At 39.5% G+C, this 15,000-nt stretch overlaps 1 protein-coding gene across 1 annotated transcript in view; it reads left to right on the top strand.

The window, feature by feature from the left end:
* Positions 1 to 7,255: 7,255 nt before the first annotated feature.
* xylb (xylulokinase homolog (H. influenzae)) overlaps positions 7,256 to 15,000 on the top strand; it is a 48,210-nt gene continuing 40,465 nt past the window's right edge. Inside the window, exons 1-5 of the mRNA XM_056263707.1 lie at positions 7,256 to 7,379; positions 11,680 to 11,762; positions 12,106 to 12,175; positions 12,429 to 12,509; positions 14,877 to 14,963. Of these exons, the coding sequence (XP_056119682.1) occupies positions 7,326 to 7,379; positions 11,680 to 11,762; positions 12,106 to 12,175; positions 12,429 to 12,509; positions 14,877 to 14,963 (375 nt within the window). The 5' untranslated portion in view covers positions 7,256 to 7,325. The remainder of the gene's footprint in view (positions 7,380 to 11,679; positions 11,763 to 12,105; positions 12,176 to 12,428; positions 12,510 to 14,876; positions 14,964 to 15,000) is intronic.

Genomic DNA, 15,000 nt, shown 5'->3' with positions numbered 1-15,000 from the left:
TTAAACAACTGAAGCCTTATTGAAGAGTGTTTAAACCTTAATTTAATCAGCAGGGCTTACTTCTGCTATTGTAGGCTTATTTTATAAATGTAAGCAGTTATTTTAGACAAGTGCAAACTGGGTGCTTAATGCAAATGTGTTCCTATTCACAAAATGAGAGGCTTTTATGGTCGCCCATCAATGCAAATGTCTCTGTGTATAGAAGGATCATAAACATGCTGGTACAGACGTAACAGTTCGGCCTGATTCGGCTCGAAGTCGTTCATCTTCGGATGCGGCGCCGCGCGCGATGTTACAAAAAGTGCCGTGCACACCGCCAGGCGAAATGGGGTCTTGCGCACCCAACGCGCACGACCGCCCATACCGCAATTACGTCATTTTGCCGTGCGCACCTTCGCGCTCTTGCGGACGCGTCGAGTATAAAGGCCAATTTATACTTCTGCGTCGAGTGTACGCCGTAGTGTACGGCGTAGGCTACGCACGTAGGCGACGGCGTCATGAGCATTTATACTTCTGCGTTTAGGTCTGCGTTGCTCTGCAGTACAGCGCCGAAACGCTAGTTGGCGGCGGAGGGTTTTAATGTTCCACTGTGTTTAGATTCCTCGCGGCAAGAAGAAGAAGATTCCTCGCGGCTGTTTTGAGTTTAGGTTACTACAAGCAATGGCTACTGAAAGAGAGCAGATCATGTTGGAGTTGGAGTTTATCGAGGTGGAAAAGGTAAATTTTTAGTTTTTTTAACAGTTTCGCTGTACTTAGAATTTAAAAATGGCGGGCGGTGCAGAAGAACACGCCGGAAATGCATAGGAGGAAACGCGATGCTACCAAGCCGACCAATCACAGATCTTGCGGTCCGCGTCGTCGCGACGTGTAGTTACTTTTTTGAGGAGGTGCGCGTCAGGTTACGGCGAAGGGTACAGCGTATGGTACGCGTCTGTGCGTATGCTACGCCGTACCTACTGCGCGCACCCGACGCAGAAGTATAAATTGGCCTTAAACAAGGCTTTATGGTTCTGCGTCAGGTTGCGTTGCATCGCGGTGCATTTCAACGCCAGAACGCTAGGGTGGTGTGTGCTTTGCAAATCTCTTTGCTAGTTTGTTTTGGTTCCGTGCGCCGGTTCCGCTTTCGTTTCCATTACCCTTCAAATTGCGCGAATTGAAATTGCGAATTGAAAATACGCATTTCGCAAAAACTCCCGTTTATCGCAAAAAAAGATTTTACACTCGCATGAGGAGCTTTTTCAGGCAATTTGAAAAAGGAATATTTTGAATAGATTTGAATATAATATTTGGAAACAGGTTTTGCACATTTACAGTCACCTTAGAAGACGCGGTGTGTTTGGGGTCCGTGTCCGCAAATAATAATAATAATCATTATTATAACATTTATTAGGCTACATATGTAGAAGACGCTTTTATCCAAAAAAGGAACAAAGCAATTCGTCACATCTCATTCAAAATACAGGTTGGACAATAATAATAGGCAGGGCTAAGATTATCACAAATAAACACAAGCTTTTGACGCATATCCAAGTGTGTGTGCAGAGTGCGGAGCGCGCACTGGATGGCAGGGAGGCTCGGGCGCGAACACTTGCGTTTTCCTATCAACGGTGGAAACTACTTAAAATACTCAATCATTTCTGGTCATACAGAAAATAATAATACATTATTCGCAACTTCTTTTATTTGCGTAAACTCACAATAACAACAAAACGTTTTGCTTTTGTAAAATAAAATAAAACAATCAGGCGCGCTTTCATGGTCTCTGTGAACTGAAGCGCGAGAACTGAAACAAAAATAGCCTATGTAGGCTATTGAAATGTCCACTTTAAAACGAACAAATTCGAATCGAAAGCTAATACCTTCTGATTATGTAATCCGTATGAAAGGTGCATTTCTCTCTAAAGGTGCATCCGGAGATGGAGATATGTTTTTAGCCGACATTGATTTAGAAAACAATAGTTTATTAATAAACAATTAAAATGCCTCGTTATTTTTTCAGAAACATTTATTATAACCTATATCTCACCTATAAATCACCTTTCTGTAGGCTCTGTGGTTATGGCTCTTCTCATTCAGCACTCCGGGAAAAATATTATTTCCAGGTTCTAATTTGGCCTTAGAAAACCAGTAAAATCTACATTTTTTCTATATTAATTTGTGAATATTTTAAATGTTTAATAAAGGGGCAAAAAAATCATAAACAATTAGGCCTATCTGAAAATTCGTTGATATTTTTTTTTTCAGCATTTGGTGTACAGTTCAAATTTAAATTTTGGTGTTCAACTTTGCGTTTCAAAAATACAACAACCGTTCATTTTTCGTTTTGCAATTACGGGTTAAATAAGGTAAAACGAATGGATTCATAAAATTCATAAAAGAAACAATAATTACAGGAATAGCCTACTGGACTCTAAACCTCAAAGAAATGCCACAATCAAGACCTCGGAGCTGAAATGAGGGAGAACTCCGTGTCTTTCCCTGCCATTAATTAATGCCATTAATGCGTCTCCTTCCATTAATAATAATAATGTCTAGTGCGGTGGCTACCAACGTCCGTTGCCATGATTTTTGGAATGATTATGGAAAAAAAGACGTTTAGTCGCATAACATCGGTCATTTGGCAATAGTTTTTTATCGACATTTAGAAAAAAAGGCAAAAGTTTTGCGCAAATCTGTAATGGAAACGCGCGTAATGGCGAGCGAAAGAGAGAGAATGTTGTTGCAGCTGGAACTAATCGACGTTGAACAACAAATTATTTTATTGCAAATGTTTAATCGCAGAAGTGATTTAATCGTTCCTCAACGTGATACATCGTTGAAACAAACTGCGCACTTTAAAAATGGCGGTATAGCGGGAGGGGGAAACCGGAAAAGCTACACTCCCGAAATGATGTATAATCTGACCAATCACAGCCCTTGCGGTCTGCGTCGCCTCGACGCGTAGTTACAATTTTTTGGAGGTGCACGTCGAGCTACAGGCCAATTTATACTTCTGCGTCGGGTGCGCGCAGTAGGTACGGCGTAGCATACGCACAGACGCGTACCATACGCCGTACCCTTCGCCGTAACCTGACGCGCACCTCCTCAAAAATGTAACTACACGTCGCGACGACGCGGACCGCAAGATCTGTGATTGGTCGGCTTGGTAGCATCGCGTTTCCTCCTATGCATTTCCGGCGTGTTCTTCTGCACCACCCGCCATTTTTAAATTCTAAGTACAGCGAAACTGTTAAAAAAACTAAAAATTGACCTTTTCCACCTCGATAAGCTCCAACTCCAACATGATCTGCTCTCTTTCAGTCGCCATTGCTTGTAGTAACCTAAACTCAAAACAGCCGCGAGGAATCTTCTTCTTCTTGCCGCGAGGAATCTAAACACAGTGGAACATTAAAACCCTCCGCCGCCAATTAGCGTTTCGGCGCTGTACTGCAGAGCAACGCAGACCTAAACGCAGAAGTATAAATGCTCATGACGGCGTCGCCTACGTGCGTAGCCTACGCCGTACACTACGGCGTACACAAGTATAAATTGGCCTTACGGCGGAGGGGTCGGAGAGGGGTTCGCGGCGACGCAGAGGGCTCTGCGGGGGTACGCCGTCACAGGCTTAAAGGCCAATTTATACTTCTGCGTCGAGTGTACGCCGTAGTGTACGGCGTAGGCTACGCACGTAGGCGACGCCGTCATGAGCATTTATACTTCTGCGTTTAGGTCTGCGTTGCTCTGCAGTACAGCGCCGAAACGCTAGTTGGCGGCGGAGGGTTTTAATGTTTCACTGTGTTTAGATTCCTCGCGGCAAGAAGAAGAAGATTCCTCGCGGCTGTTTTGAGTTTAGGTTACTACAAGCAATGTCGACTGAAAGAGAGCAGATCATGTTGGAGTTGGAGCTTATCGAGGTGGAAAAGGTAAATTTTTAGTTTTTTTTTAACAGTTTCGCTGTACTTAGAATTTAAAAATGGCGGGCGGTGCAGAAGAACACGCCGGAAATACATAGGAGGAAACGCGATGCTCCCAAGCCGACCAATCACAGATCTTGCGGTCCGCGTCGTTGCGACGTGTAGTTACATTTTTGAGGAGGTGCGCGTCAGGTTACGGCGAAGGGTACGGCGAATGGTACGCGTCTGTGCGTATGCTACGCCGTACCTACTGTGCGCACCCGACGCAGAAGTATAAATTGGCCTTAAGACGTATGGCGACGTACACAGTGACGTAACGACGTCGTTCGCTGGACTCTCTAGTCAGTGGAAAAACAAACAGGTTTTGAGAAGGTTTGCAAGTTGAACCAACTTTGAACCAGGACCAAATCCAAACCAGTTCTTTTTTAGTTAGAAACAAGGTATATGCGTATCTGCATACTGAAAGAACTGACTTTAGGACCCAGAGGAACAGCTCATTTGCAAATTATACAGCTATAACGCCATCTAGTGGCTAGAGTCATGAAATATCATGTTCAATTATTTTTTTCCCACTAGAGGTCAGCAAAGACACCCAATGTAAGATATTTAGAGCTGAATTAAAGCAGCACTCAGTAGGAATTCCGTTTTTGTCAAACAGCGACCCCTAGAGTCGCTGTGGAGCACTTGTACGGTCGTGAATAGCACTCACGCAGAGATGGCTCACACTCACGGCCGGATCCCCTCCCCCTGTACACCGGTACCTGTTCAGTAGGATGGACGCTGTAACGAGTGGAAATAAGGTATGGCCCCTTTAAGAGCTGCGCGCGCCCAACACCACATGTATATGGCGCCGGGTTATTTCTGTTTGATGCTCATTTTATCAGAATTTTATCAGATCTGTTTTTTGCCGTAAAGCAATTTGTTACCTCGCGAGACCTGATATCACACGATACTTGCTAACACTGCCCGCCGGCCCAAAGTTGCAAGGGTGGTTTTGCGGCTCACAGGCACCAGGGGGGTGCGAGACGACCACCATTCAACACGAAATCAGTAATATAAACATTACAATGACTCCAAAGCTGATCGGTTAAGGTAAAAAAGTTACTTAGTTCACCTTTAAAAGGTTTAGGTATGAAATTGTGAGTTATTTTGAATGAATGGTTGAAATAATGTGAGGAATGTGCTTAAATCTAGCAATTTAATGGTAAATAAAATAAAAAATAACAAAAAAATGCATTAAAAAATAGAAAAAATATGATCAACAAGAAATAAAAAAAAGCTTTCTGGATCATTTTTAAGTATAATTTTAGGGCTTCGGGTCATTTTGACCCGCGAGGGAAAGATGTGTTACAAAACGCATGTAAATATAAATGTAGGCCTAAATCATGATTTGTAAGACTTCCCTAACATGGAACGTTCTCAGAATGTTCTGGCAAGATCTCTCAGTGTTACAAACAAACGTTCTTCCAGTTCTTCCAGACTTTTCAGAGTTATCTGGCCTTTAATAATGCTCTCAAAACGTTATTTATGCATTGTTCATGGAACATTTTTATTTCTGAAATGTTTTAGTTGGACATGTTTTTTTTATGTTGGCCTACTGTACTTGTTTCAGAATATTCAGAGAACATTCAAAAGTAACGTTCTTGCAAAATCACGAAATGGAATGTTGGAAAGAGTTGCATTAAAGAATAGAACATTCAGAAATAACATTTTCATAAAACGATCTTAGAACATATTTTGGTCGCTGGGTATTTAAGGTCAAATGTCTGTTGGTTAAATCAAATCAGTGGTTTTGTACGTTGAGAAATGAGTTAAAATAATAAATCCACAGTGACAAACATTAGGACAAAAGCTACTGTAAATAAAGAAGATTGCACTCAGGACAAGACTATTTCACATTAAATCAGGGTAGCGCAAGTTATCACATGATTCTTTTTTCTTCATGCATTTGGGATTTCTTTTTTCCCCCTTGCATGGGTTATAATAGTGGAAATGCTAAATATATATATAGAGAGAATGTTCTCTGTTAGCTGAGTGCAAATCCAAACAAGATGTCTGACCTGTTTTGAAGCACAGCACTTGAGTTTGCCGTCTCTGTTCGTCTCTGATGGAGTTGTATTGCTCTTTTAACAGTGCGATGTCCATCCTAACGCTGGTCTGGTCTGAGTGATCTGTCCTCATCTCTCCCCACACATCTGAACAACAGCAAGGCTTCATCCTGATAACACTTATTGAAGTATGATCATAAATGCAGCTTGATTTCCTCTGAACAGAAGATCTGATGTGTGGATGTGTGTTTTGTGGGCATTGCCTCCAAGAGTTGCAGCAAAGTGCAAACAAACCAGGGCAATTTAAGGTTGTTCTGTTTGCAAAGACAATGTTAAGATATTCATGTGCAATATTCATATATTAATATTCATATTTGCAAAGTGTGTGTGAGAAACAAATAAATAAGGTAAAAGAATGACATTAGAAAAAGAAAATGATGTGGTTAAACTTCATAATATCATTAATCACTCAGTTCCTCGGCATGTTTGCATAGTATTGTTGATGCAGTGGGTGAGGTGAACTCATTTTGCACGTAATTATGTTAAAGTTGAAGTGTATTGGCTAAGTAATACTGCTGTTTGTTTAGGTGAATTGCTTGCAACATTGAAATAATACAATACTGTATGCAATATGGTTAGTAATTGACTGAGACATCATTGCACACAAAAAAAAAATCTTTTGAAAATGCCTTAAATTCTCTCTTTCTCTCAGCTGAAATGTGTTTAATTTAAGCTAAAATATACATTTACATAACACAATATCCAACTCACTTTGATAAAATACAATTTAACACTTCAGTGATTTAAATTCACCTCAAATTGCATGGCTGCTTTATTTCTGTGGTGTGAATAAGTTATCAATGTTTTTACAGGTGCATGTTTAATCTTCTCTTTCTCCTGTTCACTTCCTCTGATACTTCCATGAATTGTCTCAGACATGTAGGCCAATAGTTTCCTGTTTCTTAATATGTGCTGAAAAAATATATATTAGTAAATTAGCTGTTTTAAATACATGTTTCTAAAGCGCATGGCAAATTACACAACTGACATGCCTTGGGCTACAGGTTAAAGTTCATGAAACTTTGCAAAACATGTTTTTTCGGAGATGCGCAGTCCCTTTAAGTGTCCTGTACCTGTTAATATCACATGCTCGCTGAGGTCATGAATATTCATTAGGCTACATGGAGTTCGCCGACGTGATTGGTGAGTGGAACTCTAGTCAGCGGGTGAATGAACGAATCCAGTCATGGTGAAGGTTGAGCTTATGAATATTAAGTAGGTCACATGACTGTCGCTCCAGGAAGTTGGCGTCAGCGTCCTCATGAATATTAATGAGTAAGCCTTCGCTACTGTAGCGTTCGATGGCGGGATGTTTGTGATCTGAATGGCTGAAGTAGCAGATTCTTGGTTTCTAGGGTTTGATTTCAGCACGCAACAGGTAGAAACACACACACACACACACACACACACACGCACACGCTTTTAATGAAGAGGGGTGTTTATAAATAAACATGTCAGTGTCTATCTAGGATAAGAGACGTACTGGAGAAATAATTGCATGATGTTTTATGATATAGTCACTTACAAAAAGCAGTGTAGTGCTACTATAGTACAGTGATTTACCATGATATATACGTGGTACTTAAAGTTATTTAAAAAAAAATATCACTGTGATACTATGGTACATGTAAAAAAAACATTAACTTTAACTTAAAAAAAAAGAAGTACCATGATATTTCTTTGTACTCGTTATACAAAACACATTCAGACAATTAGGTTGCACTTTATTTTACATTACAAGTAGCCTACTTCCAGTGTATTACCGAAGAAAGTACTGGTTAATATTAGGTATACATGGGTTAAGGTTAGGTTTAGGGGGAGGTTCAGGGTTAGTACCTACCCACATAGCAAAATTGGTTTGGCCCAGTGACGGGCCACACAATCCACTTTCACTTGGCCCAAATACAGCAATGAATTACGGTACATGACTGGACCAGGTCTGGTTGCCAGAACTCGGGCCACATATGACCCATGGCATAGCCATATCTCAGCCAAATGTACGACTATAGCTGGCCCTATTCTGGACCAGGTCTGGTTGCCAGAACTCGGGCCACATATGACCCATGGCATAGCCATATCTCAGCCAAATGTATGACTATAGCTGGCCCTATTCTGGTCCTTTGTAGGACCAAACAATTCCCAGACAGCAACAGTGTCGACCCAGATCCGGCCCACATCTGGGCCGTGTGGAATCCACGTGTACAAGAAGTGGGCCAGATCTGGGCCGACACTATGTTGCTGTCTGGGTTGATTCATGTCAGCCTCAACTAAACCATGATCTAGCCACTTTATATACACCCTGCTCAGCTAAAAAAAATGTCTGAAACACAACAGTATTCTTAACAAATGTTTATTTTTTCACATTTAAAAAAAAAAAACAAAAAAAAAACTTCTTGAATGTCAAGCTCTTGAATGTCAGCTCTTGAACGAGTCTTTTCCATACCGTGGCTTTACTCAGGTCTTTTGTTCTTGAACCTGAAACAAACACAAAAGAGAACATTATAAATTGAAAAAATATTTATATAAATTATTAATAATATAGAAAGCACACACACACACACACCAAACAAAAACAATCATAAATGAATAAGACTACAAGGTCCGTGTACGTTTTGATAAGTTTGTTTTTCAGTTTAAAATGAAATAAGCAGAAACAAGAAAATGTTTTTTTTTTTTATAAACAAAAATATAAGATTTTGACTATATTTTAATTTTTTGGTTCACAGCTGAAATCTTGTTTTTTTCATTTCTTCTTATTTAATTTCAAAATGAAAGACAAACTATCAAAACCCATAAACCCACTTGCTCACTTGTTACATAATTTATCAAACAAAAATTTCAACAAATTGCATAAATAATGAGTGATACCACAACAAAATCCACAATGGATTAGAAATGCAAACACACACACACACACACACACAAACATAGGCTAAATTTGATGTCAAATGTTGTCAAATTAGAGGTCCAAATCTAATCTCTCTTTTACTCACCATGGCTAACTTACATTTAGGCTACTTGCTAAAAAATACAGTCAAGCTGTTTTTCAAAACTTTAAACTGCCAGTGTGTAATATACATGATAATAACATGTAATCGCTGTAATGATGTAAGTTAGCATAATTGCAAAAAATGTATAGGCTATGTCTTAAATGTTAAACTTTTTTTGTATGTGTTACAATACTGATTTTATCTCTCTGTGTCTCTGCATATTTGAAATTTTAAGAGGGCTTTGTCGTGATATGTTGTTTATATAACACAAATTAGCATTACAAATGATCGAACTTAAAATTTGATAATCTCTATAGAAGATATAAATATCATAAGGGCACAAAATTGTTAAAATCCTCAATCAATAGAATATAAACAAAAGTAATCAATATCCTTATGATATTTATATTTTTGTGTGATGTTTCAGGTGCCAATTGCTGCTATACATTTTAGTATGTTAATCCATCAGTGTATGTCACTTAAATTGAAATGGCTGTGATATAAAAATAAAGATGTCTGATGTCATTTAACGTTAAATGTAATCGACGAACATAGTCAACTTCTACATTTTAACTAACAGCTACAATTATACATTGTGGCACATCTTTAACATTTCACTTTCCGTCTATACTAACTCATACTAACTCTAAAATTAAAAATTATCACTTACCAAACTTCGCTCGCTTTGAGGTGAGAAGTCCGCAACCGTTAGTGAAATGCAGTCGAGTGCATCAGTGCGCGCCAACTTCTTCTTCGGCAGCGCTGGATCCGGAAGTATAAATAAATTTTTTTTTTTTTTAAATTTGGGTTGAAGCGTTCTAAACCATTAACTAAACCGGCTAAATCGCAAGATTGCACAGTTTCAATTGAAGAAAAAAAAAAAAATATATATATATATATAGGCTATATATAAAGAAGACAAAAATACAAGATTGAGTGTAAAGACTACAATGAGGTAAAACTGCAAACCCATGAAGCATTGCGGTTTAGGCGCGCTTTCTGGGCGTGTTTTTCTAGATGCAACCTGATTGGTAAAACATTTTTAAAAATGTTTTTTTTTTTTTTTTTTTTTTTTTTGCCATATTAGGACGTTGTAAGAAAGAAACGATCGGCCTTCTTGCGCATGAAATGAGACAATCAAACAATTAAAGTTCTATTGTAAATTAAAAATGTATGGTGTTTCATATTTTAAATTATTATTAGGCTAATTAAACCTTGTTAATAGAGAGCAATAAGCCCATGGTGCAAACAGGAATAGGGGAAACAGCTGTGTTTATGAAAATATTATCAATTATAAAATATCTGAAATTACATTTTAACTGTGGGATAAGTCTGGCCAGACATATGTGGGCCACATTTCTATATTTTACGTGTGAGACAAATAATACACGTTTTAACCACTGGCCCATATCCTGTTTGCCGCCTTAAAAACGGTTCAATCTGCCCATAACCGGGCTATGTTCGGTTCACATGCCTCATGCCAGTGCCGACTGAATGCCGTGCCGGCTTCATGTCAAATCTGGGCCAGAATTCTTTGCTGGGCCAAACATGGCCCGGGTTTGGCAGAGATGGCACTGGATTTAAGACGGCACCCAAGACATGGGCCAGATATCAAATGGAGTATTTGGCCCAGATGTCAAATATAGATATGTGGGCCATTTATGTATGGCCGATCTTGAGCCACATTTAAAATCATTTAAAAATATTTTTGAGTAAAATCCCAATGTTTTCCCATACAGAAAAGTAATATATTCACAAAAATGTGAAACACTGTACAATCTATTGAAATACATTTTGAAAATATATTTTTAAAATGCATAACATTAAATAACATGTTAACATTTTCACTGTAACATATTTTACAGTGTTTCACATATATGTGAATATATTACTTTTCTGTATGGGAAAACATTGGGATTTTACTCAAAAATATTTTTAAATGATTTTAAATGTGGCTCAAGATCGGCCATACATATATGGCCCACATATCTATATTTGACATCTGGGCCGAATACTCCATTTGATATCTGGCCCATGTCTTGGGTGCCGTCTTAAATCCAGTGCCATCTCTGCCAAACCCGGGCCATGTTTGGCCCACATGCTGTATGCCAGTGCCGGATGAATGCCAGCTGTGCCAGACACATGCCAAATCTGGGCCAGAATTCTTTGCTACCTGGGTAGTTATTATTATAACCCACCCAGTTATTGTAATAAGTAGCCTACATAGTATTTACATGAGGAACAGTAAAGTGCTACCGTCAATCATCATGCTTATAAAAGAGCTCTTAAATTCACATTTAGTATAATCTGCCTCTGAGTGTAATCTGTGCACCAACACTAGGATTAATGGTCAATCAGTGGCTTTTCAATGACCTTTGGTCTCTCTGAATCTTAAATATTTGTTTAGATATTTGTGTTGACCCACGGATCAGGATGAGAGATCACCTAGTGCTCAAAAAGTGTGAATTTGACAACAAAATCATTAAATGAGCCTGGCGTGGGCAAGTGGACACATGCAATTGAATTAATAACCTCATGAAATTTTGGTTCATGATAAAATGCATACCTTGAATGCACTAAAAATAGCTTTGAATAAAATCACCGGCCAAATGCATGAATATAACTGTACATTAAAGTGATGCAGACAGTTTTAAACTGAAGCGTAACGTCCTGATCTGGTCTTTTAAGCTGAAAGTGGTCGCGATTGATGGAAAGCTTGCGGTTGTTCACCAGAGCAGTGTTCAGTTCGACAGCGAGCTGCCAGAGTTCAGGTATTACATTCACTCACTTCATGGTTTGAAAATGCCAAATTGCTGCTTATTATAGTACTTTTATATATCAAATTTCTGTTGTACAGGGTTCCCATGGTCCATGATTACTGGATAAGGAATTATTATTAATGACTAGATATGGAATTATTATAATAACTCATAAAGAACATTTTTTTAGATAAGCATAAATACACATAATTATATTTGGTATTCTGATGTCAATGATGATGTCCATTAGTTTTCCAGGCCTGGAATTCACAATTTGAATATTTCCTGATTTGCTTTTTGTGTCCAGTAACAGTTGTTTTCCTCAGAGTCCTGATTTTTCCCTGTGTTTCTGCAGGACTCATGGAGGAGTTCACATCCACTCGGACCAGCTGACGGTCACGTCTCCAGCGCTCATGTGGGTGAAGGTAAAGCAGCCGATCCTCTGACACTGTAGAGAAGGGCTACTGTATATACTGTATCATACACGAGGACCGTGGCGGAGAACATGTCTAACCTACAGTGATTCCTCGTGTTGTGTTGTGTTGTGTTGTGTTGTGCTGTTTGTGTTGTGTTGTGACATCTGTTGTGCTTGTGACATTGTGTGTGTGTGTGTGTGTGTGTGTGTGTGTGTGTGTGTGTGTGTGTGTGTGTGTGTGTGTGTGTGTGTTCGGACTGCAGGCGCTTGACGTTCTCCTGGAGAAAATGAGGAGTGCTGGGTTTGACTTCTCTCGAGTGAAGGCCGTCTCAGGCAGTGGACAGGTGACTTTTAATGGGTTATTTATGCAGTATAATATATTTTTTGATTATCTGAATAAATCATCCCTCATAATGATGATCAGTATTTTTTAAATGTGAATTTTCAGTGTTGATTTGGGGCGAATTTTAGGGATTCCCTGTATTTGAACATGGTAAAATGTGTAAAACATTTATTAAACTGACATTCATGAAAGAAAAGAAAACTCATGAACTTTGTGATTGACAGACATTTAAAAAATTGTGTCATAGCAAAAAAATCTGGTATATTTTAAAAATATAGAAATATTCAATCTATCTATCTATCTAATCACTCCAAAGAAATTTCTCCCACATTTTCACATTAAATCTCCAAATGAATGTAGAAATGGCATAGGAAGTTTTTTTTATGTAATTATTGCCATTGAACAGTACAGTATAATTGAAGCCTTAATTTTTTAACATTTATTGGCTTTAAAAATAACAACTTTCAATTTAAGTGAACTTAAAACAATCTTCACATAAATCCATTATAATAAATGTCACATTTAGTTATTGTTTTTATTGGTTTAGCGATCATATGCAGTAATCCTAAAAACAGATGCTGTGTTAAATATATTTTACAGAATATATATATATACATACCAGAATTATTATTTTTTTTGCTGTATTTTGGGTGTTTTTCTGTTGATGAGGCTCAGTTCAGGTCTGGATTTCACTGCATGTTTGGACTGATGCTTAAAGGGTTAGTACACCCAAAAATGAAAATGATGTCATTAATGACTCCCCCTCGTGTCGCTCCAAGCCCGTCAGACCTCCGTTCATCTTCAGGACACAGTTTAAGATATTTCAGATTTAGTCCGAGAGATTTCTGTCCCTCCATTGTAAATGTGTGTACGGTATACTGTCCTTGTCCAGAAAGGAAATAAAGACATCATCAAAGTAGTCCATGTGACATCAGTGGGTTAGTTAGAGTGTGTTGAAGCATCGAAAATACATTTTGCTCCAAAAATAACAAAAACTAGGACTTTATTCAGCATTGTATTGTGTTCCGGTTCTGTTGTGGATCCGCGTTCAGTGCCGCTGCTGACATAAGACGCTGCTGACGTGTGTCTGGTGTGTGTGTGTGTGTGTGTGTGTGTGTGTGTGTGTGTGTGTGTGTGTGTCTGGTGCGTCCGTGTATTCGGGTTCAAATAAATATGGCTGGGCAAATCAATGCAAGTCTTCCTCTGTGTGGAAATCCTTAGACATGTTTGCGAAGATTGCGTGCGTCTCCCTCAGACTGTAAACGAAGCTCGGGCGCACCAGACACACGTCAGCAGCGGCACTGAACGCGGATCCACAACAGAACCGGAATACACACACACACACACACACACACACACACACCAGACACACGTCAGCAGCGGCACTGAACGCGGATCCACAACAGAACCGGAATACACACACACACACACACACACACACACCAGACACACGTCAGCAGCGGCACTGAACGCGGATCCACAACAGAACCGGAATACACACACACACACACACACACACACACACACCAGACACACGTCAGCAGCGGCACTGAACGCGGATCCACAACAGAACCGGAATACACACACACACACACACACACACACACACACACACACCAGACACACGTCAGCAGCGTCTTACGTCAGCGGCGGCACTGAACACGGATCCACAACAGAACCAGAATACACACACACACACACACACACACACACACACACCAGACACACGTCAGCAGCGTCTTACGTCAGCAGCGGCACTGAACGCGGATCCACAACAGAACCGGAACACAATACAATGCTGAATAAAGTCCTAGTTTCTGTTATTTTTGGACCAAAATGTATTTTCGATGCTTCAACACACTCTAACTAACCCACTGATGTCACATGGACTACTTTGATGATGTCTTTATTTCCTTTCTGGACAAGGACAGTGTACCGTACACACATTTACAATGGAGGGACAGAAAGCTCTCGGACTAAATCTAAAATATCTTAAACTGTGTCCTGAAGATGAACGGAGGTCTGACGGGCTTGGAGCGACACGAGGGGGAGTCATTAATGACATCAGTCTCATTTTGGGGTGAACTAACCCTTTAACACCTAGACAATGGACACCTCGGAGGGCATTCACCCGCTTATACCATGGTCACTTGCCAAATAACACATTTTTAAAACATTAGTTTATATTTTAATTAGTTTTACAGTCGAAATCTAAAGTTTTGATTTGGTTTCCCTGGTTACGGCTGATGGTTTATTTAGAACTCCTTTGGTGTCCTCTATCACTTTTTAATGGACACCCTGCAGCCAATCAGAATCGAGTATTCACCCAGACCACGGTATAATCTCAGTTACTTCATCTGTGTTTCAGCAACATGGCAGTGTGTTCTGGAGGAAGGGCACGAGACGAACCCTCAATCATCTGGACCCGCAGAAACATTTACACGTCCTGTTACAGGTGACGGACATCTACAGTTTCCCTTCTCCTCACATTA

The sequence above is a fragment of the Rhinichthys klamathensis genome, unplaced genomic scaffold (assembly GCF_029890125.1).
Source record: "Rhinichthys klamathensis goyatoka isolate OS25496 unplaced genomic scaffold, OSU_Roscu_1.1 h1tg000209l_1, whole genome shotgun sequence".
NCBI lineage: Eukaryota > Metazoa > Chordata > Actinopteri > Cypriniformes > Leuciscidae > Rhinichthys > Rhinichthys klamathensis.
This window is presented reverse-complemented; position numbering and strand designations above follow the sequence as displayed.